The sequence below is a fragment of the Leopardus geoffroyi genome, chromosome A3 (genome assembly GCF_018350155.1).
Source record: "Leopardus geoffroyi isolate Oge1 chromosome A3, O.geoffroyi_Oge1_pat1.0, whole genome shotgun sequence".
NCBI lineage: Eukaryota > Metazoa > Chordata > Mammalia > Carnivora > Felidae > Leopardus > Leopardus geoffroyi.
The window spans coordinates 5,388,400-5,410,302 of record NC_059336.1 but is presented as its reverse complement, the minus strand read 5'-3'; the positions used below and the strand labels follow the sequence as shown (position 1 = coordinate 5,410,302).

At 59.3% G+C, this 21,903-nt stretch overlaps 1 protein-coding gene across 3 annotated transcripts in view; it reads right to left on the bottom strand.

The window, feature by feature from the left end:
• Positions 1-18,763, bottom strand: part of PMEPA1 (prostate transmembrane protein, androgen induced 1) — a 55,213-nt gene extending 36,450 nt beyond the window's left edge. Inside the window, exon 1 of one of the 3 annotated variants that reach the window (XM_045444134.1) lies at positions 18,687-18,763. Coding sequence is in view for 2 of the 3 variants with exons in the window: in XM_045444133.1 (XP_045300089.1) it covers positions 17,704-17,812 (109 nt within the window). In the remaining variant the exon portion in view is untranslated. Of the gene's footprint in view, positions 1-17,703; positions 18,291-18,686 lie in introns of those variants that run through there. The other 2 variants (XM_045444133.1, XM_045444132.1) reach the window with 2 other exon arrangements.
• Positions 18,764-21,903: the final 3,140 nt, after the last annotated feature.

Here is a 21,903-nt window from a genome sequence, read left to right as displayed (position 1 = left end):
AGCCCAACCCACAGTAGGTACTCAACAAATGCGTTGAATGAGCTCATGGATGAAGGATTAAAATGTTGAGGGAAGTGACCCATCCGAAAGCTTGCTAAATGAACACGAAATCACAGGTGATGCACCCCACCCAGCCTCTGGTGTGGGGCAAGGGGACCCTCCTTTCCCAGCTCTTTTTCCTCATTAGCACACCCACAGAGGGGCTGGGCTGGGGTCCCCAAAGCAGGCTCTGGAGGGGGAGGGGCTGTGACTCGTGGCTGAGTCACAAAGGGTCTCTCTCCAGGCAGGTCGTGGCAAGAGTGAAGGAGCTGCCAGGACTTAATGACAGAACACGCTGCCATTTCTGGAGCATTTACAAGGCACTGAGCACTGAGCTAAGCACATATTGTCTCATTTGATCCCCACTGTGATCCTATGAAGTGACTCTTAGGATCCCCATTTTACAGATGAAGAAACAGAGGCTCCGAGTCGGGAAGCAACCCCAGGGATGCTCCCCTAGTGATGGGGGCCGTCTGGCTCCACAGCGGGGGCCCCACTGCCTCCCCCTTCTCGGGGCTGGGTCCTCCGTGTCCGCTCACTCCAGACACATGGGGTCTGGCCTTCTCAAGGACCTCGACAGGCTGCAGGCATCCGGATGTACCCGGGAAATCATGGGGGTGCAGGGGTAGGTAATGGGGCCATCAGGGCCAGAAGCAGGAAACCACGGATGGCCAGGAGAGAAGGGGAGAGGCCCCAACCTCGCCAACCCCGGTGCCAGGTGTCTCTGGACCTGGTCCTCCTCCGGAAGACCCCTCCTCTCTGCTCAGACCCTCGTTCCTTCCGAGGAACCTGTATCATCCCCGCCTGGCAGCCAGCGGGGGATGGGCACACCAACGGCCACTCTGGCTCCAGGGCGAACTCCTTGGGATCGGAGGTTGCCAGATGCAGAAGAGGCAGAACGGCCTCTCCCGTGCCGGCTGGGGCTGCTGGCCTGGCACCCACTGGCAAGGTGGCCCATGGTGGCCCAAGCTGACGGGCAAGGTCAGATCCCTGAGGGGCCATGATTCTTCTCCTTTGGTGGACCCCACTGCCCACGCTCAGCTATATTCGTGGGCATGAGAGCCAGACCGCTAGGTCTAGAGTCCTGGCTTTGCTACTCACCAGCCGTAGGACCTAAGGCCGGCGCCCTCTAAACCTCAGTGTGCACATCCCTGCAATGGGTCTATCGACAGGGAATCTCTGGGGGCCGGTAGGGTTCCAAACCACCAGAAGAGTGCTGGGCAATGTTCCCAGGGACACAGTGGGGGTGCCCGGGAGCTGTCAGGACCACTTTCCCGGCTGATTCAGTCCCTGCTGTGGGTCAAGGTCTCCGGGAAAGCGGTCAACCCCAAATCTGGCCAGAACTAACCAGGCAAGAATCAGGGCACAAAGAGACAGCACAAAGCCCAGGCAGGCCCCCGCCCCTGCATTCCCACCGGCGCGGCCAGGACCTTACGCATTCCAGCCGAGCTGCAATACCTCTGTGGGTTGCCCATAAAAATTCCTAGACAGGTAGTCAGGCAGGAGGCCGGGCCCGGGATGAGCAGGGAGACGGCCCTACCAGTAAGGCCAGTGGGCCGAGGGAGTAGCCATCTGGCCTCTTCCTTCCTCGTGAAGGTCTCTGCGGCGGGAGCCTGCCTCACCCCAGCCAGAGCGGCCGCCAGTGGTGGGTCCCTCGAGGGACTCAGGCCTCTGAGGAGGCTCAAGTCTGGTTCACTGGGGCGGGGGGGGGGGGGGGGGTCTTCGAGCAGCTCCCTCCACCACTGGTCACACGCAAACGGTTTTGAAAACGGTAGACATAAGCACAAACTCTGCCAGACCCCAGGCCAGAGAACGTCCCCCAAGGCCTCTGTCACGGGGGCTTTCCTAGCAGTGACCAGGTGACGGAGGGGTGACGCGGTGTGGACAGCGTCAGCAGAGGTGCTGGCAGGAGCCCACGCACCCCTGCGGGGCCCCCCAGCTGGACACACCTGGGCCCCTTGCTTCGCTGGTCTCCCAACGCGTCTCCCGCTCCCCAGAGCCAAAAACACGCGTTAGGAGGGCTAGGTGATAAATCACAGATCCACCCCGCAAAGCATGGAACCGTTTCAGGCACCGGAGGGCGATTCAGTTAGGGAAGGTTTTTTTCCATTACAAAAAAAGAACTTAAGAGATCTTGGTTAAAACACACACACACACACACACACACACACGGATCTGGATGACAGGCACCCCCCCCCCGCACACTTTGTGGGGCGCCCCGAGAGTCTAAACGGGCACCGGGTTGGCTTCCCCGGCACGAGCACCATCCCGAGAACAAGGCAGGAGTCCCATCACCTGCCTGACGCTGCTCCGTGTCTGACCCCACCCCCTCCACCCCTAACTCTCCGCCTGTGAACTTGCCCTTTGGGCCCCCTCTGTTCGGGGTTGGGGGGGGACGTAACCCCATGACCTTGATCTCATTAGAATTGAGTTAACCCTGACCTTTGAACGGCTGGGTGACCTCAGAAGACCAAAGAGCGAGGTGCTTCCATTCCGCAGGAGGCCCCGGGAGTCAGCTATTCAGGAACCCCCCCCCCCCCGGAGTCCTCGGCAGGAACCTCTTAGAACAGGACTCTCAACCAGGCTTCCAGATTTCTGCCATTTCCAGATACCAGTTCAAGGAAGTAAAATTCCTATTTTAATTTTAAAATTTAAATTCTTTTTTTTTAAGTTTATTTATGTTAAGAAATAGAGAGAGAGAGGGAGAAACGCAGTGGGGGAGGGGCAGAGAGAGGAGGACAAAGGATTCGAAGCGGGCTCTGTGCTGACAGTGCAGGGCCTGCTTGGGGTTCTCTCTCTCCCTCTCTCTCTGCCCCTCCTCCTCTCTCTCTCTCCCTCTCAAAATAAAATAAACTTTCTAAAAAAATAAAATAAAATTCAAGTTCTTAAATATTCAACTCACTACCTAGCCTGGTCCTCAACAACACTCATGAAATCAGTGATGTGCTTGTTCCACTTTTCCTAACACATTTAACACGCATTAGCCCGAGTACTTAACTACGAAATCTGAAATGCCCATCCCCATGCCTTCGGAAATTTTCGCACAGGCTACCGGTTTGCCGTGGGCCTGTCGAGTTCTCCAAACTCACGAGGCAGGACAGTTGCGACACAGGTGGCTTCGGCGGGATCCAGGGGCAGCTCGGCCAATTAACCCTGGACGAGCGTGCCCTGGGGCAAGTGACTTCTCCTCTACACCTCAGTCAGCCCGTCCCGTCTGAAAAACAGGTCTAGTAACAACGGCTGCCACTGGGGCTCCCCTGGGGCTCCCCGTGGCCCGGCGCCTGGCACACGGCAGGCATTCGGCGACGGCCAGCAGCGAACCCCACTGCCGCTCACAGCCCAAGGAAGCGAGAACACGAACACCCTCATTTTACAGACCAAGTGGGGACCCACGACCGCGATGCAACCCCTGTTCTGAACCGGCCCCTGAATCTGAGGCCACTCTGCGGGTTCTGTCCCCTCTGCAGAGAAGGCTGGCCGGGGGACCCCAGCATGCCAGCCCCACACTCCCCAGGGAGGCATGCTCTGCCCGGGGACCCACAGCAGCATTCTGAGGCCCAAGCCATCTGTCAGCCGGCAGGAACGCGGCCTCGGTGCTCCGGCCTGAGTAACCGCCTCCCCCAGACATGATTCATACCTGTCTGGGGTCACCCACATCCTCACTCCCCGCGGAGGAATGCGGGCCAGGTGAGGCGGGCTGGCATCGGTGGCTGGCGGGACCGGGCCAGGCTGGGGCAGAGGTGTGGCCTGCGGAGTCTCCAAGGACTCGGCTGCGACCCCGAGTGCCCCCACCCCACCCCGGCTGGGGCTGGACGGACGTCCGGGTCTCATGGACCCATTTATGGGGCCCAGATTCAGGTTACAAAAGCTTTTCCCCCTGGAGGCGGCTGGCACTCCACCAGTGAACAAGGATTCCTCTGGGTCCGGCTTGGCCCATTTCCAGTCCCCTTGCCCCAGTCCACACCGCAACTCCGAGATTCCTCCACAGAGGGAACACTACTTGCAAATAAAAAGACATCACTACCGACCCACGCTACGCAATGGACCCCAAAGTCGGGAGACGGAGTGAGCAAAGCGGAACAAAGACAGTGGACACATGTACATGGCGGGGGGGACTTCATTTATGCAAAACTCTCCACGAGGAAAGACTGACCCACAGCGACTGCCTGGGGGAGGGGGTGGGGCAAGGGGCACTTGTCCAGAGACGGAAGGAGCCGCGTCTCAATCTGGACAGCCGTCCCATGCACACATTTGCCACAACTCATCACAGCGTATGCCGTGGCTGTGCACTTTGTGTCTGTAAATTATGCCTCAATACACATGTCACAGCGGGGAAAACAGGTTCCAGAGGAAGTTGAGCAACTTAAGGGAAGAGAAGGGACAGCGAGTGCACGAGGTCGGATGGGGTCTTCTTTCTTCCGTAGGTTTGATCACGCCCACTTTACAGAGAAGAACACGGACGAGGAGACTGTAGGGGAGACAGCCGAGCACGGGCTCATCGGGCAGGTCAGGGACAAGAAACCTGTCCAGAAAGAACATTCTGCCTTCAAAACCGGGGGCCCGCCAGTGCCCTGTCTCTGCCTGTCTTCTCCACCGCTAGCCCCTGTGCGAAGAAACCTTTTCTTTTCTTTTTAAAAAATTTTTTTAATGTTTATTTATTTTTGAGAGAGGAGGGGGGAGGGGCAGAGAGAGAGAGAGGGAGACACAGAATCCGAAGCAGGCTCCAGGTTCCGAGCTGTCAGCACAGAGCCCGACGGGGAGGGCGGGGCTCGAACTCCTGAACCGCGAGATCATGACCCGAGCCGAGGTCGGACGCTCAACTGACCGAGACCCCCAGGCGCCCCCAGAAACCTTTTCAAAAAGGCGGGTGCCACCTCTGGTGGAGGAGAAGACCTCCCAAGGGTCCCTGAGAGCCCAGAAGGCAAAGGTTGCGGGCAGGTCCCTCCGAGCCCAGGCTCAGGGTCGCGTGGGGCCAGCCGTGGGGAGCAAAACAAGAGGCCAGGACGCCGAGTGCCCACCCAACCCCAGGTGACGGGCCTGCCCCCGAGGCTGAGTGGAGGCCTCAGGGGTCCCTCAGCTGGTCCAAGCACCTGGTCCAGAACACAACCACCGGGTCTGCTCTGTGCCAGGCGTCAAGAACACCCTGCGTCCTGCTGCTGACCCCAGGTGGGACCCACGCGAGAGGCAGCGCCGTCCTGGCGCACGGAGTTCCCGTTGGTGGGGGGCGTCCTTGCGAGGACAACAGTAACAGAAGCACGCCTCCAATTAGCAGATGGGCTTTGGGCTGAAAACAGGCCCTGGTTTCCTCCTCCTCCTGGCTGGGCCTCAGCTTCCCTGCGGCCACACCCTGGAACCAGCCAGAGGGTTCTGCATCCCGGCTACCCGGCCTGGGGTGCACCTAAGGGTCAGGTCCGCGAGCCCCCAGGTGGCCGCAGGAGGGGCGTTCCAACCGTGATGTTCTCTAGGCTCACTCCACGCCGTCTCAGGAGCCCCCGGCCCTGCCCAGCACCCACAGGTCGCGGTGACCCTCTCTCCCTTCAGCTGCGGCTCAGCGCTGAACAAATTCCTGCTCTCTTGGGCCTGAGTCCCAGGGACGGCGGCCAGGTGACCCTCCCAGGAAGCGACGTGGAGGAGAGGCCTGAACCAGGTGGCGGGAGAATCCCGAGGGCAAAGACAGAGAGGACACACCCTTGCGGTGGGTGACAGGTGGTTCTGACACTTAGGGGATGGTGGGCAAAGGGGATGATGATCGGAGCCCCGCTGCCCAAGTTCAAATCCTGCTCTGCTCCTAGCCATCTCCCACCTGTAGCCCACGACCTAGCTCCGCCTCCTCAGGGGCAAACCAGGGCTGACACAAGGACAGTAAGGCAGGGCACGAGGAGCAGCCACAACGTCACTGCGGACAGACACTCAGAAAACGATCAGATGGACAAAGTTGCTGGCACCAGGTGCCCACTCCCTGAGCACTGCCCTGCCTCCCAGCCTCTCCTCTTTCTGGTTCTTCTTCCCAAGCCCCAGCCCTCCTCGCCTGAGTCTATTCTGGGGAAAGGGTCCAGAGCTCACTCTCGCTGGAGTGTAAAGGAATGCTATGATGTCCAAGGGGAAAGAGGCTGTCGAGGCAAAGTGGAGGTGCTTCTGTGACACGCGGGCTCGTGACCCTGATTTTAAAGAGAGACAAATGGAGTGCTGTCGGGGAGGTAAGGAGTAACAGGGATGGGGTCTCGCCAAGCACGAGCCTGGAGACGGACCCCAGCCTGAGAACAGAAGGCAGGGGCTGCAGCAACCCAAGGGCGATGGCGGGGGTGGCGGGGGGGGGGGGCACATTCCTAGAGCTCACAGCAGGGGCTGCCCGGGACTTGTCTTGCACTTCGGAGGGAGCCCCGTAGCCCTTGTCCCTTCTCCCGCCGCACCTCTCTGCACAGACAACTCCCAGCTTCCTTCCACAGAATCATCTACATCATGGTCGAGCTCTCTCTGAGCCCCGACCGGAGTGGACAGGGGACCACCCTGGGGGAAAGTCTGAACCCAGCAGGAGCGGAGGCTGCTATGGGTTAGCAACGTCACAGGCAGGAAAGGGCAGTGCGGGACCGGCCACCATGCACTCATCCCTGTCCACACCCTGAAGTCACAAAGCCGCTCAGTGAACATGGGCTGGGTTCTCCCACAGCTCAAGGGTCACAGGAGCTGGGGATTCCCAAACTGGAGAGACAGGCCCTCCTCATTCGGTGATGCAGAGGGCAGGATCCAGCAGAGTGAGTTACGCAGACGGAGAGTCGCCAGAGAAGCAGGGAGGAATATTCCTCAACTACAGGATGATGCACCTGTAGGCAGGGCCTGGATTTACATGGACAACTGGAAGCTGGGCTCATAATTACACCTCTGGGCCACGCGGCAAGCAACTCTAATTAGCCTCTAGATGGGAGGGTAGCGACAATTTTATTTAGGGCCAAAAGTTAAGTAATAAAATTAGGCAAAACAGCAGCTTCACGCACAAGTCCCCAAACTCTGCAGAGTCACGAAAGACTTCACAACTGCAAACATCTAACAATCGCCACTGTTCGAGAAAGGACGGGAGGGTGGGGACTGGCCTCTGACCCTTAAGCCTAGACATGTATAAACTGTTCCATGGGTGGACCCAGTCGATGGATTTTTTTTTTTTTTTTTTTTTTTTTAATGGCAGCATTCTCTGTATTGGTGCCTTTAAAAGGACGCTCTGCTCCAGGACACCGATGGGGGAGTCCCCGCGTGTCGGCCCGCTGGGGAACAGGGCTCCGTAAACACGGGCGAGATACACCCGAGATACAAACACACTTAGCTGTGCTCCAGCGTTAACGATCACCAGCAGCAAAGGGCCTGTTGGTGTTACTTAATCGGTTCCGTTCGCCGATGTAACTGACACCCTCTCCATCATCTCAATACACCCACCTCTTTCTCCCCTCCCATAAACAGATTAGGAAAAATCGTTTCCTGCGATGGCCGTGACCCCGACGGCTGCCAAGCTCAGCCTGGTATGAATCACTCCAGGCTCCCCGCGACGGCATTCTGAAATGACTGAATGATAACGGGGCGGCACAGACACCAATAAATGAATCACGCCTTCCGCAAGACCAAACCTTTGGCTTTTAGAGACACCAATTAGAAAGTAGAAAGAAGAGAACAAAGAAATTACTCAGGGTGTTTGCGCAAAGTTGATCCATAGGTTTACAGGATCATTACCGACTAAATTGTTTTTTAGGAAGGCAACGAGGGCCGTGACCGGGTCCCGTACGGCAGCCTATCGACCCCGGGAATTTGTAAAACGGGGCGGGGAGCTCCCAGGGACCTCACTTTCCACTTGCTTCTGGCGGGTTATTTAAGACCTTAACGAAACCCTTAACACGCGCAGCCGCGTAAGCGAGGTCCAGGAAGTAAGCACGTACAGCCACAGTCTCAGTCAAGATCTTGGTTTCAACTTTTATTTTTTGTTCTTCACGCGTAACAGAGATTCTCTCTTCTGCGGCCAGGATCCTGCAACACGGCGTCGACAGGAACCAAACGCTCACACGATTTCTACACCGACGTCAACCGCAGACAGTTCGGCGCGAAGCTATCTTACCTACTATCAAATGGAGGGTGTAATGAAGGAATAGCGTGCGCGGGGGTCCCGTGCAAGTCCTGGGCCCCCCTAAAAAAGGACGGATTACCCCCCTCCCCCAACACCCACACACACAGGGCTCGGGTTCAACCTTGTCAGCCAGGCTTCCCGGACAGCTTCTGGAAAGTATTCAAGCATCCCCCATCAGGGCTGTCAGACCCTTGTGGGCAAAACGACCCGGGGGCAAGGGCAGTTTGCTTTCCCCCAAATGCACCGGAACACTTCTCTCAGCTCCCTGCTTCTCTTGCTTCTGAAGACGGAGCCGGGGAACCCTGACTTCACCTGCCTGGTGGAGCCTGGGGCAAAGCCAGGGGAAGGCTCGGGCTCAGTCCTCAGCAGACCCGTGGGAGGCAGGGCCACCACTGTGGCATCCAGTCAAGGGACCTCAAAAAAGTCTCCCAGCCACAAAACATTCTGCATATTTTATATCATAAAATATGTCTCTTTTATATACGTAAAAATACGTGTTTTTATGTAGTAAAGCACACATTTCTGTATTCTTTTTTTTATATTACGTTTCTTTACTTTTGAGAGGCAGAGAAAGACAGAGTGTGAGTGGGGGAGGGTCAGTGAGAGAGGAAGACACAGAACCGGAAGCAGGCTCCAGGCCCCGAGCTGTCAGCACAGAGCCCGACGCGGGGCTCGAACTCACGAACCGCGAGATCATGACCCGAGCCGAAGTCGGACGCTCCATCGACTGAGCCCCCCAGGCGCCCCCACACTTCTGTGTCCTTAACCACAGGCACTCAAACAAATCCACGGCTGGATATGTCACTTTTACCGCCTCCCCCAAGCCCGGGGATGGAAACATCATCTCCTGGAGACCTCAGGACCAACAGAGACTCTCCCACATGCGGATGTGACCCGCATGCCAGGAATCGATGACTCCCCACTGGTGACAGTAAAGGCTGGGAGCTGCCCCAGACAGACCCCATCATATGTCAGCAGTTCAGAAGACATCACCGCACGCGCCCAGCAGTCACAGGGGCACGTGAGGAACCCCATAAATCCGTTCATTCGCCATCTGTTTCACCGCGTATGGATCCTCACCAGGGTCGGCAAGGCTGCCCCGCCCCCAGCACCACCGAAGTGCACACGAGGGACAGAAGACTTGGGACAACTTCTCCCAACTTACAAGGCCCGCACGACCGACTGTTCGAGGTCACTGCCGCGTCCGTCCAGCCTGGGGGAGCCCGACGCCGTGTGCCACGGAGCTCTGGCAGGTGTGGCTAGTGGACAGGGGAACTTTGAGAGCCGGCTCCTAGAGGCCAGAAGCAAACGTCATCCGGCATCCAGATCCCAAGTAATTGAAACTCTTTTCTGCAAGCAGAGCTATTTCCCAACCCCCCTGACACAACGCTCGCTGACTTCAGTTACGATCCATCGGAAGGCGAAGAAAGAAACTCAGACTCGACGCTTCCCGAGGCTCCTCCCAAGATACTGCTGCAGGCGCCGACTCTCAGCCAAGTGACCCAACGGAAAACAAACACGTGTTAGAATTTGCTGGAACACCAGGAAGATCCCACGACCCCCGATACCTCCACAGGTGGCACAGGAAGCACCCAACCCTTTTCGTCAAGCTGGCACCTCACCAGGCATCACAGCGAACGCAAGCCACACTGGGGGGTGACGACAGGTGGGAGAGCGGCCCCCAAACGCCCCAGGTCTGAAGCAGGGGACTTCTCCTAGGGCAGGGGGTGGGCATCCCCGCCCCATTTCACAAATCCCCAGGGATTTTTGTCCTTCTGATACTCTAAGCCCAGGGGCGACCTCCCAGGACCTCCCGGGACAACTGGGGCAGAAGCAGGGGAAGCAGGTGTGCAATGGATCGCTGCACCTGCCCCTAGGTGCGACTTTGACCTTGACAGAGCGATGGGAGCCAGGAGGCCAAGGCACAGTTCCTGCCCCAAACAGCGCATTCCAAATAACACCGAGCCGGCGCCTTTCATACTCAGCAACCGTCTTACCAACCTATGAAGTAGGTGCTACTGTTGCCTGCATCTTGTGGAGATGCCCGTCGAGGCTCAGGACCGACGGTGCGCTCGCCCCGATGGTTTTCAGAATCTTTATCTTGACTGCGTCCTGTCCAGTTGGGACTCAGCTTCCAGTCCGCCCACCCGCCCTTCCCATGCTCACTCCCCTCCCTCATACACATACGGGGTTTCTACAGGCTCGGGAGATACACTGGGCAAAACGGGCAGGGTCCCCAACCCTTCAGGGGCGACCAGAAACAACGCAGGGGACAACCGATTACACACCACGCAACCCAACACGACGGGTGTGACAGGGGAGGCCCCCAGGGAGCTCGGAGCCCAAACAGGGCGTCTGGGATCCTGGGGGAGCCTTCCTGAGAGGGGCTTCGAGAGTTCCCCCCCGGCCCCCCGTTTTCGTTTCTGGAAATAAACTCCCTTTCTGTCTGCTCCCTAGACTGGCAGCTCCCGGGGAGCAGGGTTTTGTCTGTGCTGTCCTGACATCTGCAGCGCCTGGGACGGCACGGTGTGACCGAGGCCCCCAAAGGGGGCTGCGTGTGCCCACATGCCCCCGGCAGGCCTGCATTTTCATAACCTACCCAGCAGGCTGGAATTCGGGGGAGGGTTAACAGAGAGGGTCCCTCCAGGAACAGCCCTGGGCCCCTCAGCGATCTCTTGTCTCCTGCCCCAACATCGGACGGGCTGTACTGGGGACGCAAACAGAGACGCCAGCCCCTCGGGCAGCCTGATAAGGGACACACCTGGATGGCGGACACCTGGCCGACGGACGACAGCCCATGTGCCTCCAGAGTGAGAGAACATACCCGACGGGGCCCCCGAGATTTGTTAGCGTTCCTGCCTCGTGAACGGTCCCACGTGGGCTTGCCGTCCTGCGAAAACATCTAAGCCACCGCTGCCGTGTCGACCCTTGCAAAGGCGACGCTGGGGCTCAGGGAGTCGGCGTGGTGTCGAGGGGGGCGGGGGGGAAAGTCAGGATCAAGGCGCTCAGGTCTGAATCACCAGAGCATCAGTTCCTGGCTCTGGGACCCGTGGCAAGTGCCTTACCCTCTCTGAACCCATTTCCGAAGCTGCAAAAGTGGGGACAGCAATGGCTCTCTCACGGAGCTGTTTCTAAGACGGAGATACATGCGTCACTAGCACCCGGCACATGAGAAGTGCCCCACATACAACTAAGAGATGGGGTGCAAGCAAAAAGCCAATCGTCATCCTGGAAACAGAAGGTACGGCCGTTCTGTGGCTCTCTCGCAAAGCCTGGGGACGCCCCAACCCTTCCTGGGACCGTCCGGGGGGCACTGAAGGCCCCGCTCTCGATAGCAAGTCCTTCTGGGACTCTTCTCCGCTTGGTGACAGACATTTCCACCGGCACCTGACAAGGCCCTGACGAGACCCAGAGACGTCTGCGGTGTCACCCGAAGGGAAAGGGAGACTGGCTGTCACGACTTCACGGAGGGGCGCCGCTCACCTGGGAGGGGGCAGGGCAGCGGTGAAGACACAGGTCACGTGTACTTGCTGGGAGAAGTCAAGCAGAAGACGTGTCCCCACCCCACCCCACCTGCCGCGCGGGGCGGGGGGGGGGCGGGGGAGATCAGGCACCTATCCTCACTTGTTAAAAACTGCAGTTAATTTTCAAAAAGGAAAAGAGGAACCCCAAGCCATCCCTAGTTTCCGGGGTCGTCTTCTGCACTGCACTTGGTGGGGCATCTGGATGTCACGGTGCTGTTGACCTGACGGCCCCACGCAGCCCCCCCCCTCCTTCCGAAGCTGCCAGTAGAACCCACGGGGGTCCCTAGGAGACGGTGGGGGGCTTCCTTCTGGGGGCGCAGGTCTGCTGGGGGTTTCCCAGCCAGCTCTGCGGTGGGCCTGGCAGGGACAAGCAAAGTGACACATTCAAGCACCTCCACCTTCAGGGTCACGGCCCCTCCCCCCCCCCCGCGCCCGTTGACTCCAACATCCCAGCGACTGCCAGCACCCCAGCCCCCAGGAGGGAGAAGGCCTCCTCATCAGGCAGTGACCGCCAGGGGACAGGCAGAGTGGGTAGCTGAAGACTGACCCCCCTCAGTTACCGCCAACCCGCATGAACAGCGAGCTGTGCAAACACCGGACCCCACTCCCCGACGGTAACCTCGCAGGCGTCACAACGCCCCAGCACGCAGGACCCGTTGTTCTTCCCGCGTTCCAGACGGGCCAAAGCACGGCCAGTCGGTTCTGGAGCAGCGCTGAGTGAGGCCCGTCCCTCTGGCCCCCGTCACACCCTCAGCCCCACTGCACCCGGCGGGGAGATCGGGCCTGTGAGCAGGTTCAGTGGGGCCCTCGAGGTGAGAGAAAAAAAGAACTGTCAGGCGTTTTACATCAAATTCCAGCCGTCGTTTCCCCGTTTAAAACGGAAAGGCCGGGCTGCCCCCTGGGCGGGACTCACACCCCCAGGGCTCTGCAGCCCCCTCCCCGCCAGAGAAACCTCGGTTTCCCAGCCCGCCAGGCGCTTCACCAGCCTCGGGAAGCCCCGGGCACAGCATGGGGCCATCCTCACTGCTGCCAGGCACCGAGAGGAGCGGGCATGCCGGCCCACGGGGCCCCCACACGTGCCCCTAAGCGTGCCCTGGCACGCGCACGCACACACACGTGCATGCACGTGTGCGCACGACACCTTTCAGAAAGCACAAAACAGGCCCTCGGCTTTGATGGCCTCCTCGGCGCGTCCACGGCCGGCAGGAGGAGAGCCTCCCAAGATCCCCGTGAAAGCCTTCCTTGTCTCCGCGCAGGACCCCAGACCCCGAGTTGCCTGCGAGCTCAGTCTCTGGGTGACAAAGTCCGATGAGGAGAAAGGCCACGCGGACCCTCTGCTGCGGACCCCACCGCGAGGCGCCTCCTCTAGGAGACTTTCTTCCATTTTAACAACCCACCAAACCGGAACCAGACGCGGCCTGGCCCTGGGCCGGGACACGGAGACAGCAGGTGTCCAGGCTGAGCACCCCCTGATGTCCTAAAAAAGCTGCCGCCGCCCCATCCTCCCCAACAGCCTCCTCTCCTGGGCAGCTGCACACACCCATCCACTCCCCTTCTCTCTCCGAGGCAGAGAGCATAAATTTGCACAACTCAGAGGGCACGCTACGCACGCGAGCACACTTGCCCTCGTTTTCCTTACGTGCCCGGAAGGGGAAGCCATTCCCAATCCAGAGAGAGGCCGGCGAGGAAGGCGGAGAGCGGTCGCGGCTGGGCCTGTGTGTGCACGTGTGTATGCACGCCCAAGGCCGTGGGTGCACCGGATATGCACGGACACGTGCGTGCGGGTCTGCGTGCATGCATCCCGGAGCAATGACTTACTCTGTGCCTTCACGGACACGAAGCCCGCCCCTGACCTGGGGTCACACTGGCTGGCATGGCTGGCTTGCCCCAGAGCTCCGGGGAGCCGCGGCCAACCGTCTGCCCTGACATCTGGTCTCAACTCAACCGCTGTGCACCTCAGCCTAAATCCGGGACAGTCAGAAAACACGTGGGGTAAAAGTCCCTGCTGAGGGGGCCCGCGGGGTAGCCGGCACGAAGTCGGCCACAGGCGGAACCGAGTCCGGAAATCCAAGCTCGCACGATGCCAGAGTCTCTCCTCCGAAAGAACGCAAATCCGAGACGAAAACCGGGAACTCCAGCAGAGCCCCCATCCCAAGTGCGCGGCACACAACAGGCGCTCAGGAAAGGCCAAGGGAATCACTGGCGGGCGCCAACTCCGAGCAAGACCATCGGCCTCCCCGGGGGCCGCTCGCCCAACGAGACCGAGGTTCAGTTTCTGGCAACTCACGTCTACCCTCCCCCCACCCCCAAGCCCCTCGGAGAAACTAATAATTGATTAAAATGGCAGGCGCTCAGCTAGGGCAATGTGCCCCCCTGCCCCGCCGCCCCAGGGGACATCTGGTGAATCCCGGAGACATGTTGGGGTGTTACAACTTGACGCGGGGGGTGGGGGCAGAATCCTACTCCAATGGGCATCTAGTGGGCAGAGGCCAAGGGTGCTGCTCGATACCCAGCACACAACGCACCCTCCCCCTCCCCCACCCCAAGGCAGTCCTAGTGCCCGGAGTGAGATACCCTGGATCTGAGACATCACTACGCCAGGTGGCCGGTGGCTTTCTCCTGGCCGGCGACTCTCTTCAAGTCTCCAGTCTGGGGGATATCTGTTTGGAACTGGCTGCAGAAGAGGAACCAGAGGCTCAGTGACGTTGGTGGTGTTAGGGAACAAAGCTGCCACCATAGTGACTGGCAGGGGTCCAGGGTGGGTCCGGGGCAGGGCCCTCCAGACACGCTGTCCAGGCACCAAGAGCTGCATGGCACAAGTCAGTCTGTCCAGGCATCCGTCTGCCCCCCAAAAGCCGCAGCAGAAGCTGGAAGAGAAAGGCAGGGGCTAATTTCTATGAGACACAGACCTGTAAAGAGGCCAACAAGAATGTCAAGAAACACGCGTGCAGCGAGGAATCCTTTCCTGAAAAGTCGCCCAGCCAACTCCCTACTGTCGGCTCTGGGGGCTGTCACCTGAGCTGGCTGTTTTTAACCCCAAGACCCCTGGCTTTTTTTTTTTTTTTTTTTTAAAGAATAGCGTATTCTTCTGTGGGGTGTCTTGGGAAGAGTGCATTCCCATCAGAAAGCATCCCTCACCTCCTGACTCTCAGGGTGGATGGGGGACCCCGGAGTATGGTGGCAGTATCTTATGAAAGTCGAGACCATCCCAGAGACCTGGCTTCCCCAGACACAGCCCGGTTCCCACCCTCCCAGGTGCAACGGGGATGCTGCTGATTTCTTCCAGCCCCCAAGTTCAAGGTAGACCCACCGTGGGGCCCAAGTTCCAAGTTCCAAAGACGGTGTGTGTGCTTCCGGGGTCTGGGTCTGGCATGGCTTGGGGGGGAACCCGGGGCAAAGCTTTTTCACTGCCACCTTCCCTCATCTATAAAGCCCGAGCTGGCCAACGCTCCACCCAGCTCTGAAATCTAGGGCAACAGACCCCCACAGCAGCGACCCAGCACTATCAGAGGGGAGGGGAGCCAGTGCTGACCCTGAAGCCTCCAGCCAGGCTTTGGAAGGCAGAGGCCCCATCTTCAAACATGGTGGAATTTCCAATTTCAACCATCAGGATCTCATTTTTCAGACGAGGAAACTCGAGTGGCTCGAGGAAGCTACCAAGAACAATTTCCTCTCCTCTACAAAGAAGTCACCGGACGCCCCTGTGCAGCCCAGCTCCAAATGCATCTTTAACGTCCTACTTGCAAACCATCCTGAACTCCTGTCCTGTGAAATGTGGCCTTCCTTCCACCTTTCAATTTGTCCTCCCCATCTTCTTGTATGAAGAACCTCCAGGCCTTGAAAGCTTCCTCCCGAGACCCTTTGGGGGGGGTGGGGGGTGGGGGCAGATCTGATTAGCACTTCCAACAAACTGTTATACTATACGTGTATTTTAAAGATCACTTCCTTTCCTGCCCTGGGCTTTCTTCCAGTAAGTAGGGGGCCGTGTGTAAAAGACACACTGAACACGGTGACTCATGTCCCATCCTGGGGCCAGCTGGAGCAGGCCAGGGTTCCAGGGGCTCCCCTCGAGGGTCCCGTTCAGAAGCCCCACCGTGGGAAGCGCACAGGTCGAAGGCGATGGGACTGAACACCACCTCGGTGTCAGCCAAAATATCCTCAGGGCTGAACAGCCCAAGAAAGGGCAAGAGTAAGAAAGGATGTTTTCAAAAGTCCTCCACACAAAGGACAAGAGCGAAACGCCTGTGCCCAGTCCTCATAATGATAAGTTAGACACAACAGCGCGGACCCCTCCGTGGGGAGTCCACTAAGGCGGCTCTCCAGAAGAGAGGGAGAAATGAGGCACCGAGGGTACTTAAGCAGCAATCCATTCAGCACTGGCGAGGCTCTCTCCAAACATGTGCGAACATATTTTAATAATATCCCCGTGCATTTCATTAGCCTCCTGAGTTCACAAAGGGCCTTTGGGAAACAATCTGGTTTAATGCAACTCAGTTCCGCAAACGCTGGCTCTGGCAGGCTCTCCAGGCACCTCGCTGGCCTGGCGCGTTGGGGCACCTGGCGGGGGGGGGGGGGGGGGGGGGGGGTTGGGGCACCTTGCGGGGGGGTGGGGGTGGGGACAAGGCTTTCAATTCCTGGACTGGAGGGAGGGTGGGGGAGTCACGGGTGGAAGGACCCACCACCACGACTGGCCAGCTTGCCCCAGCAGGGCCGGTCACGGGCTATTTTTACCTCTTGTGCCTCACTGTACAGGCTCAGGGGCCACAACTGTGGCAGCCGCCTGCGGAAACTGGCTTATGAGTCACCCGGTGACTGCCCTGCTCAGTGGTGTCTGCCTCTCCAGGTCCCAGCTGGAAGGAGGCTGGCCCTTGCTGAGAAGCGCAGTGTGCTCCCTTTGCCTGGGGTGCTGAGAGGCGAGGGCGGAGACACGGGAAGCCCGGAGGGGCAAGAGGTCCCCCCCAGAGAATGGGCTGGGGGACAGGGTACCGGTTAGAAGGCAGACCCCAGGGAGTGGCAGTCCATTCCCCACCCAGCCCGACCCCCACCCGAGTGGGCTACACACGGGCAATCTGAGGCTTATTTGTCTGAACTTCTGGACGTGGGGGGCGAGCTGGTACCAATCTTCAAACACCCCCTCCCCACCCTCGTCTCCCTCCTCCTTCCAGGGCAAGGCAGTCCCAAACACAGACAGCCCCAAACTTTGACTCATTTGTAACCACGGTCCCAGCCAGGCTGAGCCAAGCTGTCCAGACAGAGGCTATTTATAGGTGCGTCGGGGACACAGACACTCACACAATGAGACACACACTCCAGATCCACCTTCGGCCAGACCCACCAGCGCCGAGCCCTGGATTCAGACACCTGGACACAAATGGTCCCCCGAGCCCCCGGACAGATGCACGCACGCCAAAGACGCACCCAGAGCCGGACGCAGGCGGAGACACAGGAAGACTTCATATTCCGGGGACAGACCGCAACGCAGACACACAGACACGGAGACGCGCCAGACACAGACACACAGACACGCACACCCCACAGACGCAAGGAGACCCACTCACACAGACCGAGACGTGAGCGCCGCGCACACTCCAGACACACACCCGGGGCCCCAGACACCCCGCAGGCCAGACAGTGTCTCACACGCCCGCCACCCCCCCTTCCCCCGGCCAAAGTTGATAAAGAGCCGGCCTCATTGCTCCATCGAGACTGCCCCTGAGGGAAATAAAATGGAAACTTCGCGGATCCGACCGCCCCAGCCCTCCCGCGCCGGGCGCCCCGCCGCCCTCCGCGCCGCTCGACCCCGGGTCCGAGTCCCAGCGGGCGGGGCGCGGGCAGCGGGGGCCGTGCCAGGCTCGCCGCGCCGCGGGACAAAGCCGGGCCGGCCGCCAGCTGCCGCGAGCCAGGAGGGCGCGCCCGGGGCGCAGGGCGCACGGCCCGAGGGGGCGCGCACGGCCCGGGCCCCCGCCCGCAGCTGAGCGGGGACTCGGGGTCCGCGCCCGACGGGGCCCCAAGGGAGGGGGGCGCGGGGTCACTCACTGATCTCCATGCTCTGGAACAAAGAGCGTTTGCAGTTGCACGTGCAGGAGACATTGGGCTGCCCGGCGGCGAGGGCGGCGGTGCTGTTGACCCCCATCAAGCGGTGCATGGACGGCGCGGCGGCGCGGCGCGGGGCGCAGGGGGCACGGGGGCGGCCGGGGGGGGTTCCGGCCGGCGCCCGGCGCTCGGGCCCCGCATGCAGGAGGCGCGCGGCGGGGAAGGCGCACCCCGGCTCGCCGGGCTCGGGGCGCCGCCAAGTTCCCGGGGCGCCGCGGGACTCAGTGCGCGGGGCCGCGCTCCTCTGTGCCCCCCGGCCGCCCCTCGGCAGCCCCGGGGGCGTCGGCAGTGCCCGCGGGTGGCGTCCGGGAAATGGGCCGGCAGCCGGGGCGCGCGCTGCCGCCTGGGCTGAGCCTCCGCTGCTGGCTTCCCGCAGCCGAGCGCCTCCGCCGCCGCCGCCGCCGCCTCCTCCTCATTCAAGTCCAAGGAGATCGGGTTTCGCTCCGAGACCGCGGTCGGAGGCAGGCAGACGGTCTGACGTCAGCGCTAGACGGGGCTGCCGGTTCCCACCGCGCGGGGGCCGGGGAGGGGGCGCGCGCTGCGCCAATCCCCGCCGAGGTTCCCCCGCACCCCCCTCCCCGGGCCGCGGGGCGGGGTGACAGGGAAGGGGGCGGGCTCTTAAAGGGCCAGAGCCAGGCGGCCCGCGTAGACCCGGGACCGGCGGGGCGGAGGAGGGGCGTAGCGTCCCCGCCCCTACTGGGGTCAGTTTGGAACACCCGCCCGGCACACACTCCGTCCCGGGCTCACCCCCCCCCCCACCCCCACCCCCGCCTCGCCCGTTGCGGCTGCGTTCTGGGCCCCCGGGGTTCTTGACCCGGGTTTGGGTGGAAGCCTGCCCCCCACCCCCCGCCGCCACAAAGAGGTCCCTGAGACTCCGGGCAGGAGAATTGGAGAAGATGGGGGGAGTCCTCCCGATGGCTCCCTACCTGATTCGCAGGAAACTCCCCGCCTCCGGGTCTGCGGCCTCACGGGGCCTCTAGCCCCCTGCGCCCCCTGCGCACTTTAACCCGACCCCAAGGAGGTCGACTGGGTAAGACTGGAATTCGCTTAGACACGCCCCGGACAGCCCGGAGAAACGCCCGGGAGCCCTTGTCATGTAAATACGTGTCGGGGACTTGTGTAATGTCCCAGCCCGCAGGGCCCGGGGCGAATCCACTCCCATTGTCTGCTGCCCAAGGGGCCGCTGGCTTGGGGCGGGGGGGGGGGGGGGGGACGCCTCCGGAGTTCAAAGGTGGGCGAGGAAGTGCGGGGGTGTACTTTTATTTCATTAAGTTTTAATTACCCGAGTGCTACAAGAACACATTCTCCTGGTGAAAAAGATATTAAAATATTACGTCAGAGGCCCTCTCCCTGGCACGTCTCCAAACTCTCCACAATTTGGTGTGCCCTCTCCTAGACCGCTGCCTAAGTCTCTAGTTTACATGCACTTGTGGAGCGCCTACCTTGTGCCAGAAACTTACCAAATATTAACTCAACCTGATACCTACTCCCCAGGGCAGAAATGTTTATCCCCATTTTCCAGACGTGGGAACTGGCCTGGCCTGGGGAGTTGGTTGCTTAGGGCTATACGAAGGAGGACACAAGTCTCTCACACAAGCCAGGTCCCTGGGGTAGCTGCACCCCCGCCTTCTCCCCCCCCCCCCCATATTTTTCTCCTTTACATTTCTAGGTATCCCTTCAATTGCTGGAGTTTAGTCATGAGCAGAGGCTCCTTTTGTATTGGGCGAGGGTAGGAGGGGTGTTTAAAAATTATTATTTCCTTTTAATAGATGGTAACCCGCCCAGAGACTTGCAGAACTTTGAGAAAGCCAGCCCCGGGGAGTGGGTGACATCTCTCCGGGCAGCTGGTCACAGTGATGTCTCTTGTTCTCTTAAGAGGGCAGGCAGAAAACTTTCTGGAAGACCCCAGCTCAGGGTCGTGATTGGGGGTTTCGGAGTTTATGGAGGGGTCCAAGGGTGTCCAGCACAGAGGAAGTTTCAAAGGCACCGACCATCATTTGGGAAGAGAAGCTGACTCTCGGAGCTGTGCCCAACCCTGGGGACCGGGAGGTGGGCAGTGCTCAGGGCCTGTATGGCGGGCACCCCGGCAATGGGCTGGACAGTCTCAGCCCCGACCTTGAGGAAGGATGGACTTCGCCAACAGATCTGGGGTCGGGGGACGTCTTCCTCCAATTCGTCTTCTTTGTTTTCATTGGACTTTTTTTTTTTTTAACCATTAGCACAGAGCCTGACATGGGGCTTGAACCCATGAACCGTGAGATCACGACCTGAGCCAAAGTCGGGTGCTCAACCAACTGAGGCACCCAGGTGCCCATTGTTATAATTTGCCTTCTGCAGCTTGGAGGAAAAGCTGGAGGGTCCTGATCATTGCTTGGGGGACCCTAAAAATGGAGGCTGGGCTTGGGGATAACCATGGGTCCCACCCATCTCCTGGGCCAAAAAAGACCACTGTCGTAGCCTCCCCTTTCACTTATTCCTTCTTTCACTCTATCCACAAACTCTCAGGAGCTCCAGCCCCTGGTGCTGGGGATTCAGGACACCAGGAACCACCCTGTCCTCTAAGTCTCTTGCAGAGAGGCTCTGGGCTGTCTGGCAGTGAGAAATCAGGGCGCTCTGATTGTCTTGGAAATGAAGCAGTATTTACACAATTGAGGCTGAACCACCAGCAGGCAAAAAATAACCAGTGAATTCAATTCATTAAAAGACAACAGCAACAACTTACCCACAAGGTTGACCTCTGGTTAATCTTCCCGGGACCAGGGCAGTGGCCACATTTATTGAGCGCCTGCAGTGTGACATCGCTGTTCTAATGGTGGCACCTGGGAGGGACTGTTTAGTGGTCTGTGCCCTGGTTCCAAAAGTGGGGCGTCAGGCATGGTGGTCACAACCGCCATCTCCAAAGATGAGTGGGACACATGACCTTGGCAAGTACCTTCACCACTACTGCCTCAGTTTCCTCCTCTGCAAAATGGCATCGTGAATGATGTCGTTGTCCGGGATGATAGGGTTAGGGTTAAGGTCCAGGGTCAGGGTTAGGGTTAGGGTCTTCCTGTTTACAGAGGAAAGGATTGTCAATGGGAAGGCTTCACCCCATGACGGGTCCTCGGCTAAGGTGGGTATTAGGAAAGGACAGAATTGCTTTGGAAGAAGCATAAACTTGAGAAGCCACACGCATGGGAAGCTTTGTGTGTGCCTGGGGCTGCCAGATAAGTGTGAATTTTGGATAAACCACAAATAACGTTTAGTATAAGTATAACCTGTTCAATATTTGGGATATACTTATACTAAAAATTCGCGTGTTGCTTATCTGAAATTCAAATTTGACTGGACGTCCTGTGTTTTTATTTGCTAAATCTGGTTGCCCTGTGTGTGCCTGGCACTGTGGCCCTGGGAATTCAGTGAGGAGGAGGACAGTGCCCACTGCCAGACCAGGCACAGCAATCAAAGCTCACTGATTCTGTCCAGGGTCACGCTGCAGGGCCAAGGTGTGAATGGTGCAGCGTGGGAGCACTCACCCTACGGGGAGTGTGGGTGCTGGAGGGTGGACCAAATCTGCTGGACAAGAATCTGTGGGAGGGAGGCCATAAATCAGGGGAAAAAATTTCCTTCATTCATTCAACAAATATTTCGTTCCAATTCAGTCAGTGCCAGGCTGTTTGCTGGGTACCAGGCACAGGGCAAGAAACAAAACAAAATCCCCACCCTCGGGGCGCTTGGGTGGCTCAGTCAGTTAAGCGTCTGATTCTTGGTTTTCCTCTCAGATGTGATCTCTGGGGTGGTGAGATTGGGCCCTGCATCAGGCTCTGTGCTGACAGGGCAGAGCCCGCTTGGGATCCTCTCTCTCTCTCCCCCTCTCCGTCTGTCTCTCCACACCCCCCCCATCCCCCTACCCCCGCCTCTCAAAATAAATAAACTTCAAAAAAAAATCTCCACCCTCATGCGACATGGGGGGGGGGGTCACATGGGATAGGACTGGAGAGGCTACAGACTCACAGACAAATTCATAGTTAAACTAGGTCCCTTCAGATATGGTGATGATGAGTTAGAGGCCAGGTTGGTGGTCAGGGAAGCCCACCCTGAGGAGGTGGCATTTCATGCAATTCACAGTTACTGGGAATCTTCCTAGAGCCAGGTACAAACAAA